This window comes from Bos grunniens, chromosome 6 (genome assembly GCF_055505025.1).
Source record: "Bos grunniens cultivar Pamir isolate PY7600 chromosome 6, Bosgru_T2T1.0, whole genome shotgun sequence".
Classification (NCBI taxonomy): domain Eukaryota; kingdom Metazoa; phylum Chordata; class Mammalia; order Artiodactyla; family Bovidae; genus Bos; species Bos grunniens.
The window spans coordinates 72,201,774-72,223,276 of NC_141170.1; the positions used below are offsets into that span (position 1 = coordinate 72,201,774).

At 38.7% G+C, this 21,503-nt stretch overlaps 1 protein-coding gene across 2 annotated transcripts in view; it reads right to left on the minus strand.

Annotated features, from left to right (window-relative positions):
• Positions 1 to 20,158, minus strand: part of STIM2 (stromal interaction molecule 2) — a 181,696-nt gene extending 161,538 nt beyond the window's left edge. Inside the window, exon 1 of one of the 2 annotated variants that reach the window (XM_086407756.1) lies at positions 19,569 to 20,158. In XM_086407756.1, coding sequence (XP_086263882.1) covers positions 19,569 to 19,980 — 412 coding nt within the window. In that variant the 5' untranslated portion in view covers positions 19,981 to 20,158. The remainder of the gene's footprint in view (positions 1 to 19,568) is intronic. The other variant, XM_086407755.1, reaches the window with a different exon arrangement.
• Between the last annotated feature and the right edge of the window lie 1,345 nt (positions 20,159 to 21,503).

Below are 21,503 nucleotides of genomic sequence, written 5' to 3' on the forward strand. Positions count from 1 at the left end.
CCAAGTAACAGCAATACTCCACTGGGGAAATTTCAGGTCTGTGGTGCACTGAAGGTGACATTGAAAGCCACACCCAGCTCAACTAGTGACACAAACTACCAGATAGTCTACTATAACTTAAAATGAGTTTTCAAGCACCTCACAAGCTACAGAAGGAAATTCTGAACCCTTCCTCATAATGAAAAGATGATAAATGGAAATTCAAGGTGTTCAAGACAATTGCTCAGTCGTGTCTGACTCTGCGACCCCATGGACTGTAGCGTACCAGGCTCCTCCGTCCATGCGATTTTCCAAGCAAGAGTACTAGAGTGGGTTGCCATTTCCTTCTCCAGGAGATCTTCCCGACCCAGGGATCGAACCTGCATCTCCCGCATTGTAGGCAGAGGCTTTACCATCTGAGCCTCCAAGGAAGACACTTTCCTCAATTACCAAGTCAGAACATGCAATGACTCTTCACTACGGTATTTTCTTTCAGCAAACATAAATACTAATAGACTTTGACGTGTCTATTGATCCTCACTTCAAAGCCCACTTTTCCTATAAGATTTTAGTTCTTCAATTTCAAATTGTGCTAGGGTTAAGACTTCTCAGGACCATCTTCAGCATCATTAGAAAAGAATTATCTATAAACATACCATGTCTTGCTTTGGAATTTGTATTTAACCAAAAGCAGCTGCTATTTATCTGGAAATCTTGAAACACTGACTAAAGACAAAAAATGACTTATCTTTTATTTCCTAAGCAGAGTCTATTCCCATGTCATTTCATTATAAATTAGAGGTCCTAGAATATAACAATTTTTTATCCCTTTACTAATCTAGAATATGAAGAAAAAAGTCCTAATTACTAACAGTTCAATATTCAAGGCTTATGATGAATATATCATAATCACCAGCCACCTACCTAAAAACAAAATTTTTAGACTTCAAAATGTAAAACTAAATTTTAATACACTATAAAAGCCAGTTGATAATTTTATAAACAAGTTTAAAAAACTTCAGAGATGTTCATATGTGTTTCGACTAAATTCAAAGGGCCAACATATCTACATGTTTCTAGGGGTTAAAAGTTTTAAAACGTAAAATTTTTAAAATACACGTTAAGAATTTTTGTTTTGGTTATTTTTAAGATTTTACAAATGGTGACAAACATACAAATACAAAAAAAGCTTAATGCAAGCTTTAAAAAAAAAAAAAAAGATCTATAAGTAAACTCCAAGAGCTGCAAATAAAAACACAAAAATTGACAAAGATAGGCTCAGAAAAGTGGATGCCCTGAGGCTTACACACAGTTGGCACTACCCAGAAAAAGGCTCCCAAGGAGGCATCAAGAGTGAAGTTAGTACACACCTTTAAACAAGGCAGAAGCATGAGCTGAGGGCAGGAGCAGGCACGAAGAGAGCAACTGGGGGCAAGTCAGGCAGAGGAGGCAGCATCAAGCAAGGGGTGCACTGTAGCAGGAGGGAGCAGAGGGATGGAGGGTGGGGAGAGCCAAGGACAATGAGAAAAAATAGGTCCCATAAAGAAATATGATATGGCATATGGCAAAAAAAAACACAGAACCAGGAATTAATAGATTTTTAATTCCAGTTCTAGATCTATTATATTATATTAGACTTCAGAAAACATATATTTATACATGCTTTGCATAAAACTCAAAGAGATTTATTATGACTTGTATAACTGATATTATAAATGAGCACAAATAAAATCAATGTGCCACCCAGCTTCGATTACAAAGGAGTGTGGAAACCAGTGAACACTGGGATCAGTGGCAATCACAAAATGAGGAAAATGTCAATCTGTTCAAGGATCAGATACTGTACACAGCGAAACTACAGCTTCATGACAAGTGAAATCATGAGACCAGAGACTTCATTTGTTTATTTTCTATACTCCTCTGGCATGTAAAACATGTCTAGTAGTTTGAAGTAGGCATTCAAACATCTGCTGAATATGCTCCCCAATTAAGTAACACACTGTAAGTCCCTGCCGAATACTTACTGACTTTACTACTCTTAATTTCATACTAATCAGCACTTTTTAAAAGTTTTTAAAGTCTGTAAGATTATAAACTGAATAAATTCCATTCCTTTTAATAACCACATCATTTTAATTCCCCTAAACACTTTCAAAAAGATGTGAAATTATCAATTAAAGAGTTCAAGTGTTAAGACAACTGAGTAACATATTAATTATAACTGCTCAGTTTTTTAAAGTGAAAAGCAAAGTTAATCCTGTTAACGTTTTTCCACTAGAAATTACAGGCATAAATAAAGATGTGCTATAATTCTGCCCAAAAATACCTGATACACAAAACTTTCAATATCAACAAATACATGTTAGATCAGGTGTCAATGATTAAATCATACAGTATTCCAAACTATGCATATATTTTAAAGTGTTAGACCACAATGTAGCAAAGTGATATTTATAAACCATAAATCACTATACAGATGTAAAGAATCAACTATAACAGATTACAAAGACAAAGCTTCAAGTCAAAAAGCATTTACAAGACTATGATACAACTTTTAAGAGAAAGATACCAGAACAGATGCCTCTCAACTGAGTAAAAAAGAAAGAAAAACCACTCTAACACAATGTAAGCAGACAGATATTGCCTGCAAGAATTGCAATAAGAAGGGTATAAAGAATGCTAACAAAGTTTGAAGGTAGAAGTCATGTCTTCAAATTGACGATGACTCTGAAAATACTTTATGACTAAATAAACGCAGAAGAGCAGGAACCACGTCAATTTTTGCCTACCACTGTATCTCCAACTCTTAAAACAGTGCACTGAACACAGAATATTGTAATATTTACTGACTGAATACACAACATTTAAAATGGACCTTGAGAGACTGAGAGGACACTCTAGCATGAGGGAAATGTGTAAGGAAAAGAATAAAGGAGGAAATAACGATGTGTTTCAAAGAACAAGAATTAGCCTAATTTTGGTGGCGTATATTTATAACGTGCAGAAGATCAGGAGGAGTTTGTGTCCACTATGAATTTCAAAACGTTTAAACTTAATTTGGTATAACCAAAAATAATAATAAGTTTTATGAATGAAACTAGAATATAAGAGAATACAAGATGAGTTATAAGATTATTCCCTCCTCTAACACAAACGATTTAGTTCAGAACCACTGTGGTAGCAATAAGAACGAAAGGAGTGGGGGAAAGGTGAAATGTAATTCTAAGAATTTGAGTTTGGCTGATCAAAAAACAGTAGGATAATTTAAGGAAATAACAAAGTCCAAAACAAGATGGTGGGGGTGGGAGGAAGAATCACATAAAGAAAATGATGTTTGTTGAGAATTTACTCCGTGTTAAACATTTCAAATACACCATTTATTTAGTCTTCAAAACATCTCTGTGAGATAGTTATACTCCCATTTTACAAATGGAGCAAAGAGGTCAAGAGGCTTCCCCAAAACTCACAAAGCTAATTACTTATGTGTCACTCCCTCTCTTCTTCCTTCCTAAGACAACCTCCATTTTGTTCAAATATGGGCCAGCAATGTGCTCAGGAAGGTGGGCCACTCGCCTAGCCCAGGGACAATGAATCCTGATTGTTCTAAACAAAGGAAATCCTATTTCCATTGTCCAATAACCCAGGCCTGACCTATGAGGCATGAGAAGAAATACGTTGAGGGCTCTGGGGAACTTTTCTACCTGCATTAGCATTTCGGATATTGAAGCTACCAATCTAACAGTTATCCCTGCTTTCCAATCCATCACCAAGTCAAATCAATTCTAGTTCCAAAATATCTCATGAACCCTTTTCTCCTATCATCCTATTCCAGGCCTTTATTAACTCTCAAATGGACTCTAATAATTACTCTCCTAGTCAATCTCCCTGTGGACACTCCTGCTCCCAACAATTCATTCCCCGAAGAGCAGCCAAAGAAATCTTTAAAATATAAATCATGGAGCAACTGAACACATGCTCTGCTGCTAGGATTGTAAAATGGTCCAACCACCATAGAAAAGAGTACAAACAAAAAGAAACCACCATAGAAACGAAAAAAAGTTTAGTTTCCTCAAAACACTAATATATACATATATATATATTTATGTATATATATACACACATCCAAAAAAATTGAAACCAGAGTCTCAAAGAGGTATTTGCATACCAACATTCAGAACAGCACTATTCATAATAGCCAAGAGGTAAAACCAACAGATGAAAGGACATTAAAAAAAAAAACACGCAGTAGAGGGCTTCTCTGGATAAGAATTCACCTTGCAATGCAAGGGACACCAGTTCAATCCCTAACCCAGGAAGATCCTACATGCCACAGAGCACTAAGCCCACAAGCCGCCAACTACTGATCCCACACACTGTAGCTACTGAAGCCAGGCACATACAGCCCATGCTCCCCAACAAGAGAAGCACGCACACCCCAGTGAAGAGTAGCCCCCGCGGGCCGCATCTAGAGAAAGCCCATGTGCAGCAATGACGACCCACCCACAGCCAAAAAATAAAATAAATCTCTTTTTAGAAAGTGCAGTATAAAAAAAAAAGAAAGTGCAGTATAAACATACGCTGGAATATTATTCAGCCTTCAGATTAAAGAAAATTCTGTATTATATACAAAAAGAACGAACCGTGAGGACCCTATTTTAAGTGACATAAGCTAGTCACAGTAAGACAAATACTACATAATTTCACTTACAGGGCCTATCAAAAGTAGTCAAATTCACAGAAATAGGTAGAATGGTAGTAAATGTATTTAACACTTCTCAACTGTACACTTAAAAACGGTTAAGACGACAAATTTTATGTGAAGCATTCTTTTCACAGTATAAAATACACACACATCAGGCCAAACAAAAATAAATCCTATCACTTAACTCTTAAAATCCTTCAGCTGCTTCCTATCACCCACTGATAAACTTCAAACAAGGTCTATGAGGCTCTGTACCATCTGGTGCTTCTTGCTTATACAGCCAGATCACACGCTACTCTCCTCCTCCCTTCAAGATGCTCAGTCAAAATAATACTCTCTCACTTCAGACAATTCAGATCCTTTCTTGCCTCAAGGTCTTTGTCCATTCTATTGCCCTTGTGCGGAATGCTCATCCCTAATCCTTCACAGTCTTGGCTCTCCATCATCCTTCAGATGTCACCTTAAATGTGACCTTCTCAGAAGCCTTCCCTAACCAGCTTACCTAAATTAATAGGTGTCCCCACACCATCCACATTATTTTCTGTCTTCTGTCTCTTTCATTCCTTGATGGCATTTCTAATTAACTATTTTTTCCCCCTATCTTCCCAAACAAAATGCAGGCTCCATCAGGACAAGGACCTCATCAGTCTTGTTCATCATTATGTCCCTAATATTTATCATATGCCTGTTGTATACTTAACATTTAAATACTTATTAATTCCACATTAAGGAAAAAATCATTCTATGAGCCTGTTATTAAACATACATACAGATCTTTAAAAGGGTGTAACTGATGCTACAATTATTATTTCTAGTTATTGAGGTAGATACATTAACTATAATTTTCAACATGCTCTGAATTTCCTGTAATAAATCTTTACACTCGGAAATTTAAGATTTTTAAGACTAATATTTCAGCTGTTACATGCATCTTTTAATTATATAAAATAAAGGTAAAGAACAACTCAAGTTAACAATACAACCAACTTCTTAAAAATACCATAGTACTCCTCAATCTCTGTCTATACTTAGTTTTCTATTTAGACAAAGTTTTAACTAATCTCAGGCCATGAAGGACAAGAAGCCCGGCATGCTGCAGTTCACGGGGTTGCAGAGTTGGACATGACTTAGCGATGGAACAACAACAGGCCGCTAATGGTTGTTGAGATTACAGAAGTGACTCAAATTATGTCTTCTTACTTTTCTAAATGTATGTAAAACATCTTAACAATATGTAATATATCACTGCACATTTCTACAACTTTCCTACATCTCTATTGATTAAAAAAAAAATCAACAATAACTGAACACTTACACTTGCCATACTCTAAGCATTCTTCTACATAGATTAACTCATTTGTACTTGAAAACCCATTTTAGAGATAAGGAAATTTAGGTACTAATAGGTTAAACCATCTACCCTAAATTACAATACCACTGTCAGTCTGGGACTCAAGCCCAGGAAATCATGCTGTAGTCTAGAGACTATGCTCTTAATTACTCTTCACAAAAGCTGGAACTGACTTATGGCCCAAATAAAAATTCAAGATATAAAATGCTATGTTTCTTAAAAATTACATTTCATCCTTAAATAGCCATGAAAACAAAGCACAAACAGGAATTACCCACTTATTGAGAATACCAATTTTTTTTAAAGTTGTTTGTCTTAAGCCCCAGAAATGTACATTTTAAATGAGCATTTTTAAGAGCTCAGAATATTTAATAGCAAAACTTTAAGGAAGGAAAAATTGGTTATTTACCAAAGATAACGCCAAAGCCTTTGACTGTGTGGATCACAATAAACTGGAAAACTTTTCAAGAGATGGGAATACCAGACCTCCTGACCTGCCTCCTGAGAAATCTGTATGCAGGTCAAGAAGCAAGTTAGAACTGGACATGGAACAACAGACTGATTCCAAATCAGAAAAGGAGTACGTCAAGGCTGTATATTGTCACTCTGTTTATTTAACTTATACGCAAAGTACATCATGCAAAATGCTGGGCTGGATGAAGCACAAGCTGGAATCAAGATTGCCAGGAGAAATATCAATAACCTCAGATATGCAGGTGACACGACCCTTATGGCAGAAAGCGAAGAAGAACTAAAGAGCCTCTTGATGAAAGTGAAACAGGAGAATGAAAAAATTGGCTTAAAACTCAACATTCAGAAAACTAAGATCATGGCATCCAGTCCCATCACTTCATGGCAAATAGATGGGGAAACAATGGAAACAGTGACAGACTATTTTGGGGGGCTCCAGAATCACTGCAGATGGTGACTGCAACCATGAAATGAAAAGATGCTTGCTCCTTGGAAGAAAAGCTATCACCGACTTAGACAGCATATTAAAAAGCAGAGACATTACTTTACCAACAAAGGTCCATCTAGTCAAAGTTATGGTTTTTCCAGTAGTCATGTATAGAAGAGAGTTGGACTATAAAGAAAGCTGAGCGCCAAAGAATGGATGCTTTTTAACTGTGGTGTTGGAGAAGACTCTTGAGAGTTCCTTGGACTACAAGGAGATCCAACCAGTCTATCCTAAAGGAAAGTGTGAGTGAAGTCACTCAGTCGTGTCCGACTCTTTGCAACCCCATGGTCTGTAGCCTACCAGGCTCCTATGTCCATGGGATTTTCCAGTCAATAGTCCTGGAGTGGATTGCCATTTCATTCTCCAGGGGATCTTCCCAACCCAGGGATCAAACCCGGGTCTCCCGCATTGTAGACAGACGCTTTACCGTCTGAGCCACCAGGGAAGCTATCCTAACAGAAATCAGTCCCAAATGTTCTTTGGAAGGAATGATGCTGAAGCTCAAACTCCAATACTTTGGCCACCTGATGAGAAGAACCAACTCATTGGAAAAGACCCTGATGCTGAGAAAGACTGAAGGCAGGAAGAGAAGGGAGAAGGGGGGCAACAGAGGAAGAGATGGTTGGATGGCATCACCAACGCAATGGACATGAGTTTGAGTAGGCTCTGGGAGTTGGTGATGGACAAGGAAGCCTGGCGTGCTGCAGTTCATGGGGTTGCAAAGAGTTGGACATGACTCAGTGACTGAACCGAACCGAACAAAACATAAATGAAGAAGGAATTTATAAAATTCCTCAAACAATAAAGATCTAGAATTTAACATTAATCAAAAAGTTTAATTCTACTACTTCTCCAGCCTCATTTTCTAATTCACTTCTAATCACACCCTGGGCTTTATCATAAAAATCCTTCACACTGGAGGATTTTTAATGTATAAACTATTGGACAGCAATCCTAAATCTCTCCATTATGTGGAATAATTATCATAGAGAAGACCATAATTTCACAAGGCTTCTGTAAAGTTTAAGTGAGATAAAATACACAAATGCCAGGTATAAATTTAAATCTCACATTCAAATACAAATGTTGATACACTACAAGCTGGCTCACAACTGACTCTGCCATCTTGGGTATCTGGTAATTCACAAGCTCCATGTAGCATTCTCAAATGCCAATGTTCATGACCAGAGTCATTTCCCCCTCCACCAGCTTATGCCTCTCACACCACTGTAAATTTCCCTATCTGGTAAACTCTCATATATTCTCAGTAAGGGTATACCTCTACTGTGGAGAAGCAGGAACACCTTCATTAATAACTCACCTCACCAAATCAAAGTTAGGAACTCCATCTTTGTAATTCTATTAAATATAGTACATAGCCGAATGTTCAAATACCTCCATCACAGTGGAGCATCACTTTTTCAGTGGGTATATCCCCTCCTGGAAAAACAGGAAGGATTGATAGTTTATTAATCCTTGGTGAGTAGCACATAAAACTCACTGAAGCTTTTTGTTTGCTTGCAATTTTTAGTTTCTTTGTTAATAAAGGATAAAAGTAACACAAAAAAGAGTAAACAAAAAAGAACATTTATTTTTATATAACTTTTCCCAAAGAAAGGGGAGACTTATTCTTAATACTGCAAATGTATAACAGACACCTGTAACAAATATTCTGATATTTTTAATAAATACAGGCATGCTACTAAATAAGCTAGTATATATAGTCATTTCCTTTTAAAAAACAAATAGACATCTGTTGCATTTCTACAGACTAACAAAACACTATCAGAAAGAGAAATTAAGGAGGCAATCCCATTCACAATAGCATCAAAAAAATAAAATACCTAGGATGAAATCTACCCGTGGAAGTAAAAGAATTGTACTCAAAAAACTGTGAGAGACTGATGAAAGAAAACTGAAGACAACACAAATAAATGGTAAGATACACTGTGTTCATGGATTAGATTAGATGAATTAATACTATTAAAATGACTATACTACCCAAGGCAATCTACAAATTCACTGCAATCTCTATCAAGACACCAAAGGCATTTTTCACAGAATTAGAACAAGTAGTTTTAAAATGTGTATGGACATATAAAAGATCCCAAATAGACAAAACAATCTTGAGAAAGAACAGAGCTAGAGGAATCTGACTTCAGATTATACTACAGAGCTATAGTAACCAAAACAGTATGGTACTGGCATTAAAAACAGACACACAGATCAACTAAACAGAACTGGGAGTCCAGAAATAAATCCACACACTTATGGTCAATCTACAACAAAGGAGGCAAGAACACGCAAGAGAGAAAAGACAGTCTCTACAATAAGTGGTGCTAGGAAAACCAGACAGCTACAAGCGAAAAGACTGAAATTGGAACATTCCCTAACACCATATACAAAATAAATTCAAAGTAGATTAAAGATCAAAGTGTATGACCAGGAATCATAAAATTCCTAGAAGAATTTGTCATAAATTATAGCAATAATTTCTGGCTCTGTCCTCTAAAGCAAAAGAAATAAAACCAAAAATAATCAAATGGTTCCAAACTAAACTTAAAAGCTTTTGCCCAAAAAAGGAAACCATCAACTAAAGAAAAAGACAACCTACTAAATGAGAGAAAATATCTGCAAATGCTATGACCAATAATGGGTGAACATCCAATATAAACAGCTCATAAAACTCAATATCAAGAAAGCAAACAACCCAATTAAAAAACAGGCAGAAGACCTGAATAGACATTCTTTCAGAAGACAGGCAGATGGCCAATGGGCATATGGCAAGATCCTCAACATCATTAATCATCAGAGAAATGCAAATTAAAGCTATAATGAGATATCACCTCATTATGAATGAGGTATCTATTAAGAATGGCTATCATCAAAAAGAATACAAATAACAAATGCTGGCAAGGATGTGGAGAAAAGGGAACCCTCTTACACTGTTGGTGGGAATGCACACTGGTGCGGGTACTGTAGAAAACAGTATGGAGATTTTTCAGAAACTAAAACTAGAACTACCATATGATCTAGGAATTTCACACCTATATACATTTAAAAAAAAAAAAAAAAACCACTAATTCAAATAGATATATCCACCCCAATGTTCACAGCAGCATTATTTACAATTGTCAAGATATGAAGCAACTTAAGTGTCCACCAACAGATGAATGAATAAAGAAGATGTGGCATGTATACACACACACACAAACATACATACATACCGGAATACTACTCAGCCACAAAAAAGAACAAAATTTTGCCACTTGGAGGGTATTATGCTAAGTGAAATAAGTCAGACAGAGAAAGACAAATACTGTATGGTATCACTTATTTGTGGAATTTTAAAAAACAAAACAAACTAGTGAATATTACAAAAAAAAAAAAGCAGCAGACTCACAGATATAGAGAACTAATGGTTACCAATGGGGAGACAGAAGTGGGGAGGGGCAAGAAAGGGGTGAGGAATTAAGAGGTACACACTACTAGGCATAAAGTAAATAAGCTACAAGGATACAAAGGGAACATAGTTAATATTTTACAGTAACTATAAATGGAGTATAACCTTTAAAAATTGTGAATCACTGTGCTGTACACCTGAAACTTATATACTATTGTACATCTATACCTCAATTTTAAAGAATGATATAACATTTATAACATTTTTTTAAAATTATGCAACACTTTGGCAATTTTCAAGTTTACATTGTTTTTGCAACAATAAAAATGGTCAAATTTTATATCCCCAGTTCTTTGTATCATGTCTGGCACAAAACAGTCACTTAAAAATGTTCAAAACTTACGTGAACACACACATTCACTGAAATCTGATTTTCTCATTTTTAGCCTCTATGGGTTTTTTCAGAATCCATTTTGACAGAACTAGAACCAAACACTGGATGCATAGCACAAGGTATATTTTAAAAAGCAAATTCAAGAAACAGCAAAGGAGGGGAGTTCCCTGGCAGTCCAGTGGTTAAGACCTCGTGCTTCCAAGGCATGAGGGTACCATCGCTCATCAGGGATCTAGGATCCTACATTCACAGCAGCCAAGAAACAGCAAAGCATACCTATACCACAGTTGGACAAAGATTTCGAGTAGTCTTTTGTTTTCTTTTTTTAATTTAGACCCAGAAACACAGAAGGAGGAAACATCAAGGATTAATATAGCCTGAAGTTGTGTGACAAAGTAGAAACAGCTGAAGATGACAGAGAACAGGAAAACATGGGGAAAATAATGTATTTGTCACGAATGGAAAAGTTAAAAGATTTATTGCTGGAGAAGAGGAATAAAAAAGGAGGGGAACTAAGATTATCTATTACACAACATCGTATATTTTTGAAAGGAAAGAAAAACAACAGTGTAAAGAAAACATGAGTGCAATAACATGTACATTGTGAATAGCAGGGGAAAAAAATCAAATCAGGATTTAAAAACCTTTTCAATTATTGAGAATAGCTTAAAAAACAATTATGAATCATCTTTATTAATGTGGGGGTTTGTGATGAGGTTTCTCAGTATTTTTTAATTAAACATAAGATAGTCAATTCAAATAGTTTTAAATTTTAATTTTATTTAATTCTGTAAAATGTCTTCAACATTTTCAGTTCCATATAATGTCACATTTAGGGAAATCAAAGAGAGGTACAGAAAGTGAAAATGACTAGAGGAAAAAAGTAAATTGCAAATTACAGAAGCTAAGATCCAGAAGAACACAACAACACAAATTCATTAGAAAGAAATACTGGGACAGATACAGGCACTTGGTTTTGAAATGAATCAGTCCAAGTAAACTCTCTTTGTCATACTCTAGCTCCCTGGTCCTGGGGTGGGGAAGTTGCCACTATCTTAAGAAAACACTGAAAAGGCACTGTTCTACAACTAATCTTAGTCTTAATCCTAAAAGTTGTTTCATTTCAACCAGATGGTTGATGAAGCCTAGCAGAAAAGGAAATTACTCTCAGGACTGCAACTATGATAACTGTGCAGTATCACCTCAAGGGCCAAATGAAATAAAGTCAAAAGTCAAATCAATCATTGGCTTGGGGTTCCCCACCCCCAATTTAGAACTTTCCTAGTAATGAAGTTCTCTGAGGAGGAAATGTTCAGCTAGACCAGAGGAACACAGGACTGGGCACTCAGGCTTAGGAGAGAACCACCCTTAAATCTGCAACAGTAAAACCAGTCAAGAATAGTTGCTGAAGGTAGGATTAGCAAGTGTCAAGAAGGATTGAATAGCTAATACCTACTAATATAAAGATCTGGAAGAATACAGAAAAAAAACAAATCATTTAGATTTGGCATGTGATCAAATGTGTAATTCACACAATGAAACTCAAAAATTAATTCTGAAACAATATGTCAGCACTCTGAGGCACTGTTATTCATTCAAAGGGTGGCGTGGCGGGGGGGGGGGGGGGGGGGGGGGGGGGGGGAGGGGTAGGTCCAACTCTGAAGCATTGTAATGTTAGTTCAATCTATATCCTTTGTTAAGGAACAGACATTCATTTCTAAATACAGAATACTAAAAAGTTTCATATAAATACTTAGGAAATCAACACATAACTCCAATCATATACAAAAATAAAGGCATATTTGAAATAAAGAAGACCCTCTACAACCAAGTGTTTCTTCTTGCCCAACTTTCAAGGACTTGTACCAATTTAAATCATTCTACAAGCTCTAGGAGTTAAAAGATTAAAGGTAACTTATTTCTCAGACCTCCTATAAATAGATTCCTTTCTAATCTAACATTAAATTTTATAAAATTTCCTTTAAACATTTTCATAGCCACTGCATCATTTAAACTCTCAAGACCTCCACTTCTATATAGCTTACTAATTGGCCTCTTTATCTCTCTTATCTCCCCACTTCCATCCACCCATATTTAGCTTTTCAAACACTGAGGTCATCTCACTTCCATGTTTAAAAACCACAGAGCTTCTCAACCCCTGACAAGATGATAGATTTAGAACTCAGTTCATGAACAAAACATTCTGAAAGTTCAAGATACATTTTTAAGCCTTTTGTTCAACCTCAAAATTTATAATAAACCTATTTTTTCCATAACCTACACGTTTAGTATTGTTAAATGTTTTAAATTACTATTAAATATTTAATGTTTGTTTTCAAAATATTAGTAAAATGAATATACCAAGAAAATGTATCAAAACTTCCCTGCAGCTTTCCATACTCCCCACGTACATGGCTGCATACCCCAGTTTTAGATGTCTTGACATTTCAGTAGCCAGGGAATAAACTAGAGAATATTAAGTGAAAGTTGCTCAGTTGTGTCCAACTCTTTGTGACCCCACGGACTATACCGTCCATGGAATTCTCTAGGCCAGAATACTGGAGTGGATAGCCTTTCTGTTCTCCAGGGGATTTTCCCAACCCAGGGATCAAACCCAGTCTCCTGTATTGCAGGTGAGTTTTTTACCAAGGGAAGCCCAAGAATACTGGAATGGGTAGCCTTTTCCTTCTCCAGTGGATCTTCCCAACCCAGGAATTAAACTGGTATCTCTTGCATTGCAGGGGGATTCTTTACCAACTGAGTTATCAGGGAAGTCCTGACGTAAGGGAATATTAAAGTCCTTGGTAATTTGGCAAACCTTCTTTCTCCCAGCATTTCTACTATTCTACACACACCCTATCAGTTTTAGTCACTCATTCGCGTCTGACTCTGCGATCCCATGGACTGTAGCCCACCAGGCTCCTCTGTCCATGGGATTTTTCAGGCAAGAATACTGGAATAGGTTGCCATTTCCTCCTCCATGGGATCTTCCCCACCCAGGACTGGGTCTCCGGCATCACAGGCAGATTCTTTACTGTCTGAGTCATGCTTAAACATTAAAGAAAACTATTTCACTTATTAGTTATTCTTGTATACACCTCCCTCTTGAAAGCCTTTTCACTCATCTCCACAAGAAGTCCTATCTATAATACATCAAGGTCAAGCTCAAATCTAACCCTGCTCCAAGGCACAGTCTCCAGTAGCCTTACTTTCTCCAACATTTTGAAGTCTGTTACAGTTGCTGCTACTGCTGCTGCTAAGTCGCTTCAGTCGTGTCCGACTCTGTGTGACCCCATAGACAGCAGCCCACCAGGCTCCCCGATCCCTGGGATTCTCCAGGAAAGAACACTGGAGTGGGTTCTGTTACAGTTAATCACAGTCTATTATTATGTCTACTTGAGTATATAATGATGCATACAACATATCAGTTAAGAAACAAAGCTCTGGAGTCAGAGAAACCCACATCAATGTCTAACTCTGCTACTTACTGGGATTTTGGACAAGTTACTTACTTAAGATCATCCTGCTTCAATTTTCTCATCTTTTATTTGAAGAAAGCAATTACCTAACAGAATTAATTTCACAATCAAAAACAGTGATATACATAAAGCACTCAGCAAAATACTGACCACCAAATAATAGTATTATTCCCAATGGGCAAACCCACGTCTTACTCTCTTTTCTATTTTTTCCCATTCCTACTACCTGGTGGGCTTCCCTGGTGGCTCAGTGGTAAAGAATCCACATGCCAATTCAGGAGACGCAGGTTCAATTCCTGGGTCAGGAAGATTCCCTGGAGAAGGAAATAGCAATCCACTCCAGTATTCTTGCCTGGGAAATGCCATTAATAGAGGAGCCTGGAGGGCTACAGTCCATGGAGCTGCAAAAGAATTGGGCACGACTTAGCGACCCTGTGATATTCTGCATATGCTTGATAATTGCTTGGTTGATGAAATCTGATCAATTCCGAAGTAATCTCCTAGGTAGGTCTTAATCAGGTAAGGTCCAAATTCTGGCAAAAATCAAAAATGGCTTGCTAATCAGCTAATCATATTATTAGTTGTTAATTTTAACATTAGCTTAATGAGTTCATACTTTAGCTACCATATACACAAAGTGTTCCATGCTGCATTATTATCAATGAGCAGGGCAATATCTAAAATGCTTGATATAGTTACTCCAAAGTCTTAATTAATCTAAAAATATCAGCATGTATCCAGTCACAAAGCAAGCCTTTAGCAAATTAAACAATTTTTGTGTGGATCCTCCTACTGTTAAAATTAAGCTAAATCCTGAACTATTCCAGCTGGCCCTCGGAGTTTTTCCTGTACCAGGGGATTCCCAACAGAGACCAATCAGTTCTGCCACAGTATTCTCAAAGAGCACCAAGGGATGCAGTGTTTCCAGATCAATGATATTACTACCAATTCTTAAATGGTCAGAATACACTAGATCAAAGGGATATGAGTATATTCTTTAATTCTGCAATCAGGGAAAAGAAAAAAACAACCTAGAGCTATGGCCAAAGACTAGTAAAGAAAGGGATTGGTAAATGTTAACCATGGGAAAGGAAAAAAAGGATACAGCAGAAGAGCTAGCCATCAAAAGGTGGTTTCATGAAATCCTAAATCCAAAAAGAGTAACTTCACGAAAGGAGTAAAAACACTTTCTATTACTATGTGAGCTACACTATGAATTTAACTACTGTCACAATGAAACCACTGACACGTGTAAATTCACAAAATATTACTCAGAGTAATATATATATATACACACACACTACACTCAAGCCAACTGCTAATTTTCAAAAAAGTGACAGCATTTGCTGGGGTAAATGTTAGGGAGGCAAGGTGAAAAAAGTGAAGTTTAATGTTTTCCCAAAGACAATCATGCTCATGTGAGGTATTTTCATCTAAGTGCAAGCCCTACAATACAGATACGTTTAACACTAGAAAGTAGTGGTAGCTCTTCTAAATGGTATTATACTTTCAAAAAAGAACACTTTACATTTTCAATGAAATGTTAATACTTCCAAAAGACGTGTTTAAAAATATGAATTTTATATTTTTACTAGTATGCCAAACTAGTGAAAAGTATTACAGTTAAAACCTTTATATAAACACTAAAAAGGGTTACATTAATTCATAAAATAATGATAGATGCAAATTTTTTTAAGATAAAATTTGTTTTAAAAGACTCTGAAAATGTTCTAATATTTCAATTGTTCTGCATATTTTGCCAGAATAATTGTGTTCTATATACATGCAATATGTTTATGTATGTACATTATGCACACACAAACATACATATATGTGTATATATATATGTATATGCCCTCTGTCAATGCCCTTTCATAAACTGTTCCTCAGAGACCATATCTGGATGAGATCCATCACTCAGACTTGATTGACATCAAGTCATTGACTGTGAATCTGTTAGGCAAAAGAGAAAAAAACATGATATTTTAAATTATTCAAGCACTGCTTTAGATTATAATCAACAAGTGCATCCCTAAATTGCTTTAAATTTCAAAATTGCTTTCAAAGAACCCTAAGTATACATCCAGTTATTAAGTTAAAATTATTATTAAAATCTTATATACATAACCATTAAATGTTTACAATGCTTTGTAGTAAGGGTTTAAGTTATATGTGTGTACATATACATATACATATATACATATGTATTCATATATATATACACATATGTATATACATATACACATATACATATATACATATACAACTTAAACCCTTACTACAAAGCATTGTAAACATTTAATGGTTTCATCTTATCAAAAATTTGCACACACTAAATCCTAAAACAGTAATATAAAAAAAGAAAAGAAAAATCAATATTCTTACGACAATGGGTCTGTTTATCCTGATGATTTGACATAGTCTCTCTCTTTCAAGGGCTTCCCCAGTGGCTCAGCAGTAAAGAATCCGCCTGCAAAGCAGGAGATGGGGGTTCGATCCCTGGGTCGGGAAGATCCTCTGGAGGAGGACATGGCAACCTATTCCAGTACTTTTGCTTGGAAAATTCCATGGACAGCAGAGCCTGGTGGGCTACAGTCTACGGGGTTGCAAATAGTCAGACACCACTGAAGCAACTGAGCACACGTGCACACACAGTCTCTTTAAAAGAACATCTGCTTACTCAAAACTCAGCATGCAATAGATGATTGAAAGGCAATTTATTCTCAAAATACACTAAACCTCTAAAGTAAAACTCTTGAGAGGAAAACTTCAGTGGAATAGAACGCTCTCTAGATTTTATTAGTAAGAGAAAAACTCATGGTGTTGCTAAAGCTAAGTATTTAAAATACTAATCTGAAGAGGAAAAGAAGATAGTGACTCTGATTGTCATTTTCAGATCTACTAAGAATTCACTGTTACATGACATCATTCATACAGAGTCAGACAGAACAACTGTCTCCAAATTCTTACAAGAATTTTCCACTTTTCAAAAGTTACATAAAACTTAGTTTTACTACTGAAACTCTCTACTCCATTTCTATCCATTAACACTGACTAGATTATGATAATGCTGTATTTTTTTGGTTCAGTCTATGGTTCTACTTCCTGAAGTGTACAATAGCAATAATTATGTTCTGAGTTTAGCACAACATTTACAAACGGAAACCATAAAAGACAGCACTATTCATACAATCAGAAGAATAGGAAGGAGCCCCATACAGACCATATAAACCAGTGAAATTTTCAATATTCTCTAACCTTCTTGTGGACTTTCAATTTACCTTTTCCCAGCTACCAGTTCTGTTGACTGTATTTACATACTTATTAAAATGACAATTTAACTTGTGCATTGTGTAGTTTGATTATCTTAAAGTTTAAACAGAAATGTCCAACTTTTCAAAACTAATATTCTAACAAAGGGAAAGGATATTAAAAACAAATTTCAGGGTTAATATTATTTTAGTAAACTTAAAGCACTACCACTCAAACTCATTTTATGTGATATATCATACTTTTCATCCAGTACAAATCACCTTGCCTTTTTCACAATGCCATAAATAACTCAGAGGAACTTAAGTCTTCAAAAGGAAGGATTATTAACTGCTTATTAAAATAAAATCCCACCTTAAGTAATTTTCCTGATGTAATCTACATGACACACAACATTAGCGGTTAATTCTAAATTTTCTCAATCATATGCCTTTCTACCAACTACATATTGATAAAACAGTAGTCAATTATTTATTAAACAAACTTTTCTACTCAAGAAACTAAGAGTCACACTCCTATAGCTTCTAGAAACCCAAGGAGTTTCACCCCCTCCCTTCCTGCATGAGGCATTAACACTCCACATTCTAGTTTTATCTTGCTACCTTCTTAATAATTACTAAGACTATTCAAGCATAAAAGTATCCAATCTATTCTCTCACTCAAACTCTATTACACTCCTAATACTGACCATTCTGTAATCTTTTTATCAAACCATGGAGATCTAATGTTTCAAGTTCCATTTAAAGGGCCTGATAAGCTTTAGGGAAAGCAAGTTAAATATTCCGATCATTATGTTTCATAAAACTTCCAAAGAGCTTGGAAAGTTTACCAACACCCTCCTCTTTAGAATAGTAAACATCCTGTCATAGAACCCAGAGAATAGCTGCTTTGCTCTGAACTCTACCTCCTGAGCACCACTCACAGCAGCTGTTAGTAACTTTCATACGCCTGTTCGACTATCTCTTTGGTTAAATTAATGATGGGTCATATTGTTACACTTGACTGTTTCCTTTTTAGTCCTGCAATTATATATAAAACCTACAAATTACTTTTAAAAATAAAGTTCACACACACACAAAAAAGCTCACTTTAACGCCATTACTTTTCCAAAAGAAAGCATTTCAAGATCCTTACATCATTACTTAAACCACAACCTATCAGTAGCACACGAAAAAGGAAAGCTTTAAAGGATTTAATTTTGTACCTCACCTCACCATATATGTTCGCAAATTTCAAGAACGTTCCATATTTCTAAAAGGTGCTATTGCAGTCTGTAAGGACTATGCTGCTCAAATACAAGCACCGAATATCCTGCACTGGTAAATTTTCGGTATCTTGCTGGTTAGCTGCTGAGCTTTCTGCACTCTTTGCACTGTTAAGATCCCACCGGCAAATACTATCTATCCATCCTTCAAAAGGGTCTTCCTCCCACTCAAAAAGAAAAAAAAAAAGAAAAGAAACCCACATTAGACTAGAGGTTTGCCATACTAACAAGGAACCACTAATACCACTAGGTATTATGGCTCTCAAAGAATCCGCTCTAGCAGTCTCCCCTGGGACATTTTGCTCAGCGGGGCTTTGAACCGGTGAGACTCGCTGCCAGCTGCCTTTGCAAAAGCAGCACCAGAGGCGAACTCCATACCGCATTGCTGTGGCTGACTACTTCTAGCAGCTTCAAAAAAAAAAAAAAAAGAATCAGCCCAGTACCCTGCAGACCCTGCTGGCTCTTTCTGCAGCACGGAAGAGAAACCACTGCATTGCTCAGCGTGGAACACCGGGGAGCAGACTTAAGGGCGGGGAAGCGAATGCCGTCGGGAGGCTCTGGCGAGGGCGGGGTGTCAGGGGGGAGAGGGAAGGCATCCGGAGTGCAGGAGACTGCGACCCAGCAGCGACCAGGGCGCTGGCGTCCGGGCATCACACACTGACCCGGGCCGTCGAACTGCAGGCGTCGGGGAGCGGCGCGGGCCCCTCCTGAAGATGGGGGTCCCACAGTGCCAGGCAGAGCCCCGCCCGCCGCCCTCCGGGCCCTCACCTGTCATGAGCACCGAGCTGTCGCCCGCCGCCGCCGCCGCGGCAGGGGAGGCGGCCGCCGCAGCAGAGCCCGCCGCCCGCCGTCCGGGGAGGTGTCTGGGCACCAGCTCGCATCCGTCCGCCGCGCCGGCCACCAGCAGCCCGAGCAACAGCAGCGGAGCCCAGAGCCGCCGCCGCAGCCAGCCCGAGGCCGGACCAGACGTCGTGGCGGGATGAGGACGAGAAGGAGGAGGAGCGGGGGGAAAGCGCGGCAGCGCCCCGGCCGCCGGCCACTCGCCCGCTTCGAGAGGCGCCGCCGCCGCCTGTGATTCCTCGGGCCGCCCCCGCCACCCCAGACGCGAGCTCCTGCCGGGCGCCAGTCTGGTCCCGTCGGCACCGGCGGCCTCTGGAGCTTGGGTCCCGGCTGCGTTCATTGGTTCCGGTTATTTAAAAAAAAAAAAAAAAAGGTGAGGAGCAAAAAGGTACGGCGTCTTCAGGCCGCGCGCGACACCCGCGCTGCTGCGGCAGCGAGACCGGGATCCGCTGCTCTGGCGCCTCCAAACACCAGTCCCGGCGCCCGCGCCGCCGCCGCCGCCACCGCCGCGGCGCATCCCCCCGCCCCCTCCGGCCCGCGCCCGTCGTAGTACCACGCTCGGCCCGGACGCCTCCTCCCCTCACACATTCGCTCGGATACCAATCCCCCGCCTCCTTCAGCTGCTCCGCTGCGCAGGCGCGGAGCGGCTGCACTGGGCCTGCGCGGCCCCCGAGCCCCGCCCCTGGGGCGTTCCAGGGAGGAAGAGGGCCGCGGAGTGGTTTCCAAGGCTTTCGCAGAGCCGCGAAGATTGGGGGTGGGGAGGAAGACCCACATGTCCTCCTCCCCCGTTCACGCCCCCACCGCGATAGAGACGGCAAGGAACTGGGAGCGGGAACCATGGAGGCGAGGAGGAGAGTACCAACATCCCAAATCGTTTGAGCGAGTTTTAGCCGAGCAGACAGCACACAAATAATTGCGTGGGTCAGAAAACCTTGTAATCCGAAACTGCGGCGTCTCCAGTATTTTGGTACAGGTGGGGTTTACAGGAGGCTAGCAGTGTGGAAGTCGAGGTCATCGCCTTTTACTTACTTAAAGCTCTTGCTAAGTACTAGTGTGCCAGGGACTATCCTGAGCGCTTTACAAATTTACACATTGTGAGGACAAAATTTAAATGGTGGTATCGTTTTCATGCCCATTTTACAAAAGAGGAAACTACGGCTCAGAAATGTTCCCAATTTCCACAGCTAATAAATGGGAGAAAGGGCCAGATTTAGCGCCACTGGATGTAAATATTGAAAAGGATTTGGTCTAGCCTCTGACTCTCCTGTGCTCAAACATTACCTGAACTCATCGCCTCCCTAACCCCCACCCCATGGAGTCTTTGCTGTCAGTTGAATAGGCTAACAGAAAAACGGTGTTTCAGATTTTTCTTGGCTTCTGCTACCTCAAATGAAGCACGAGACACACACACACATGCACTCTCTCTCTCCCCGCGCCGACCCCCTACTCTCTCCCTCCCAGCTCCCCCAACTCTCTCCCCCGCATCCCCGCCCCACTCTCCTCCCCCCACCCCCAGCACCCTTCCCCCACCCCAGCCGCACGAAGTTGTTTGATTTGCAGATGAGGTTCTTAAGCACAAAGGTCTTGTTTGGTATTGGGTTTCCGTTGTTGGGTTGGGGTTTTTATTGGTTTATTTATTTTCTCAATCAAGAAGATACTCAAATTACACAGTCTCCCAAAGAATTTCTTGGGCAGCCTGACCATGAATTTCACTGTGGAAGAGCAGATGCACACTTCAGAAAGGAATTAAGAATTTCTCTGAGGCTAATCAATTTATCAACAATGATTTCTTGACAGACTTCTTGGGAACATGGTGTTTAGGTGCCAATTCTTTATAGGGCAACAGGGAGATTATATTTCCTC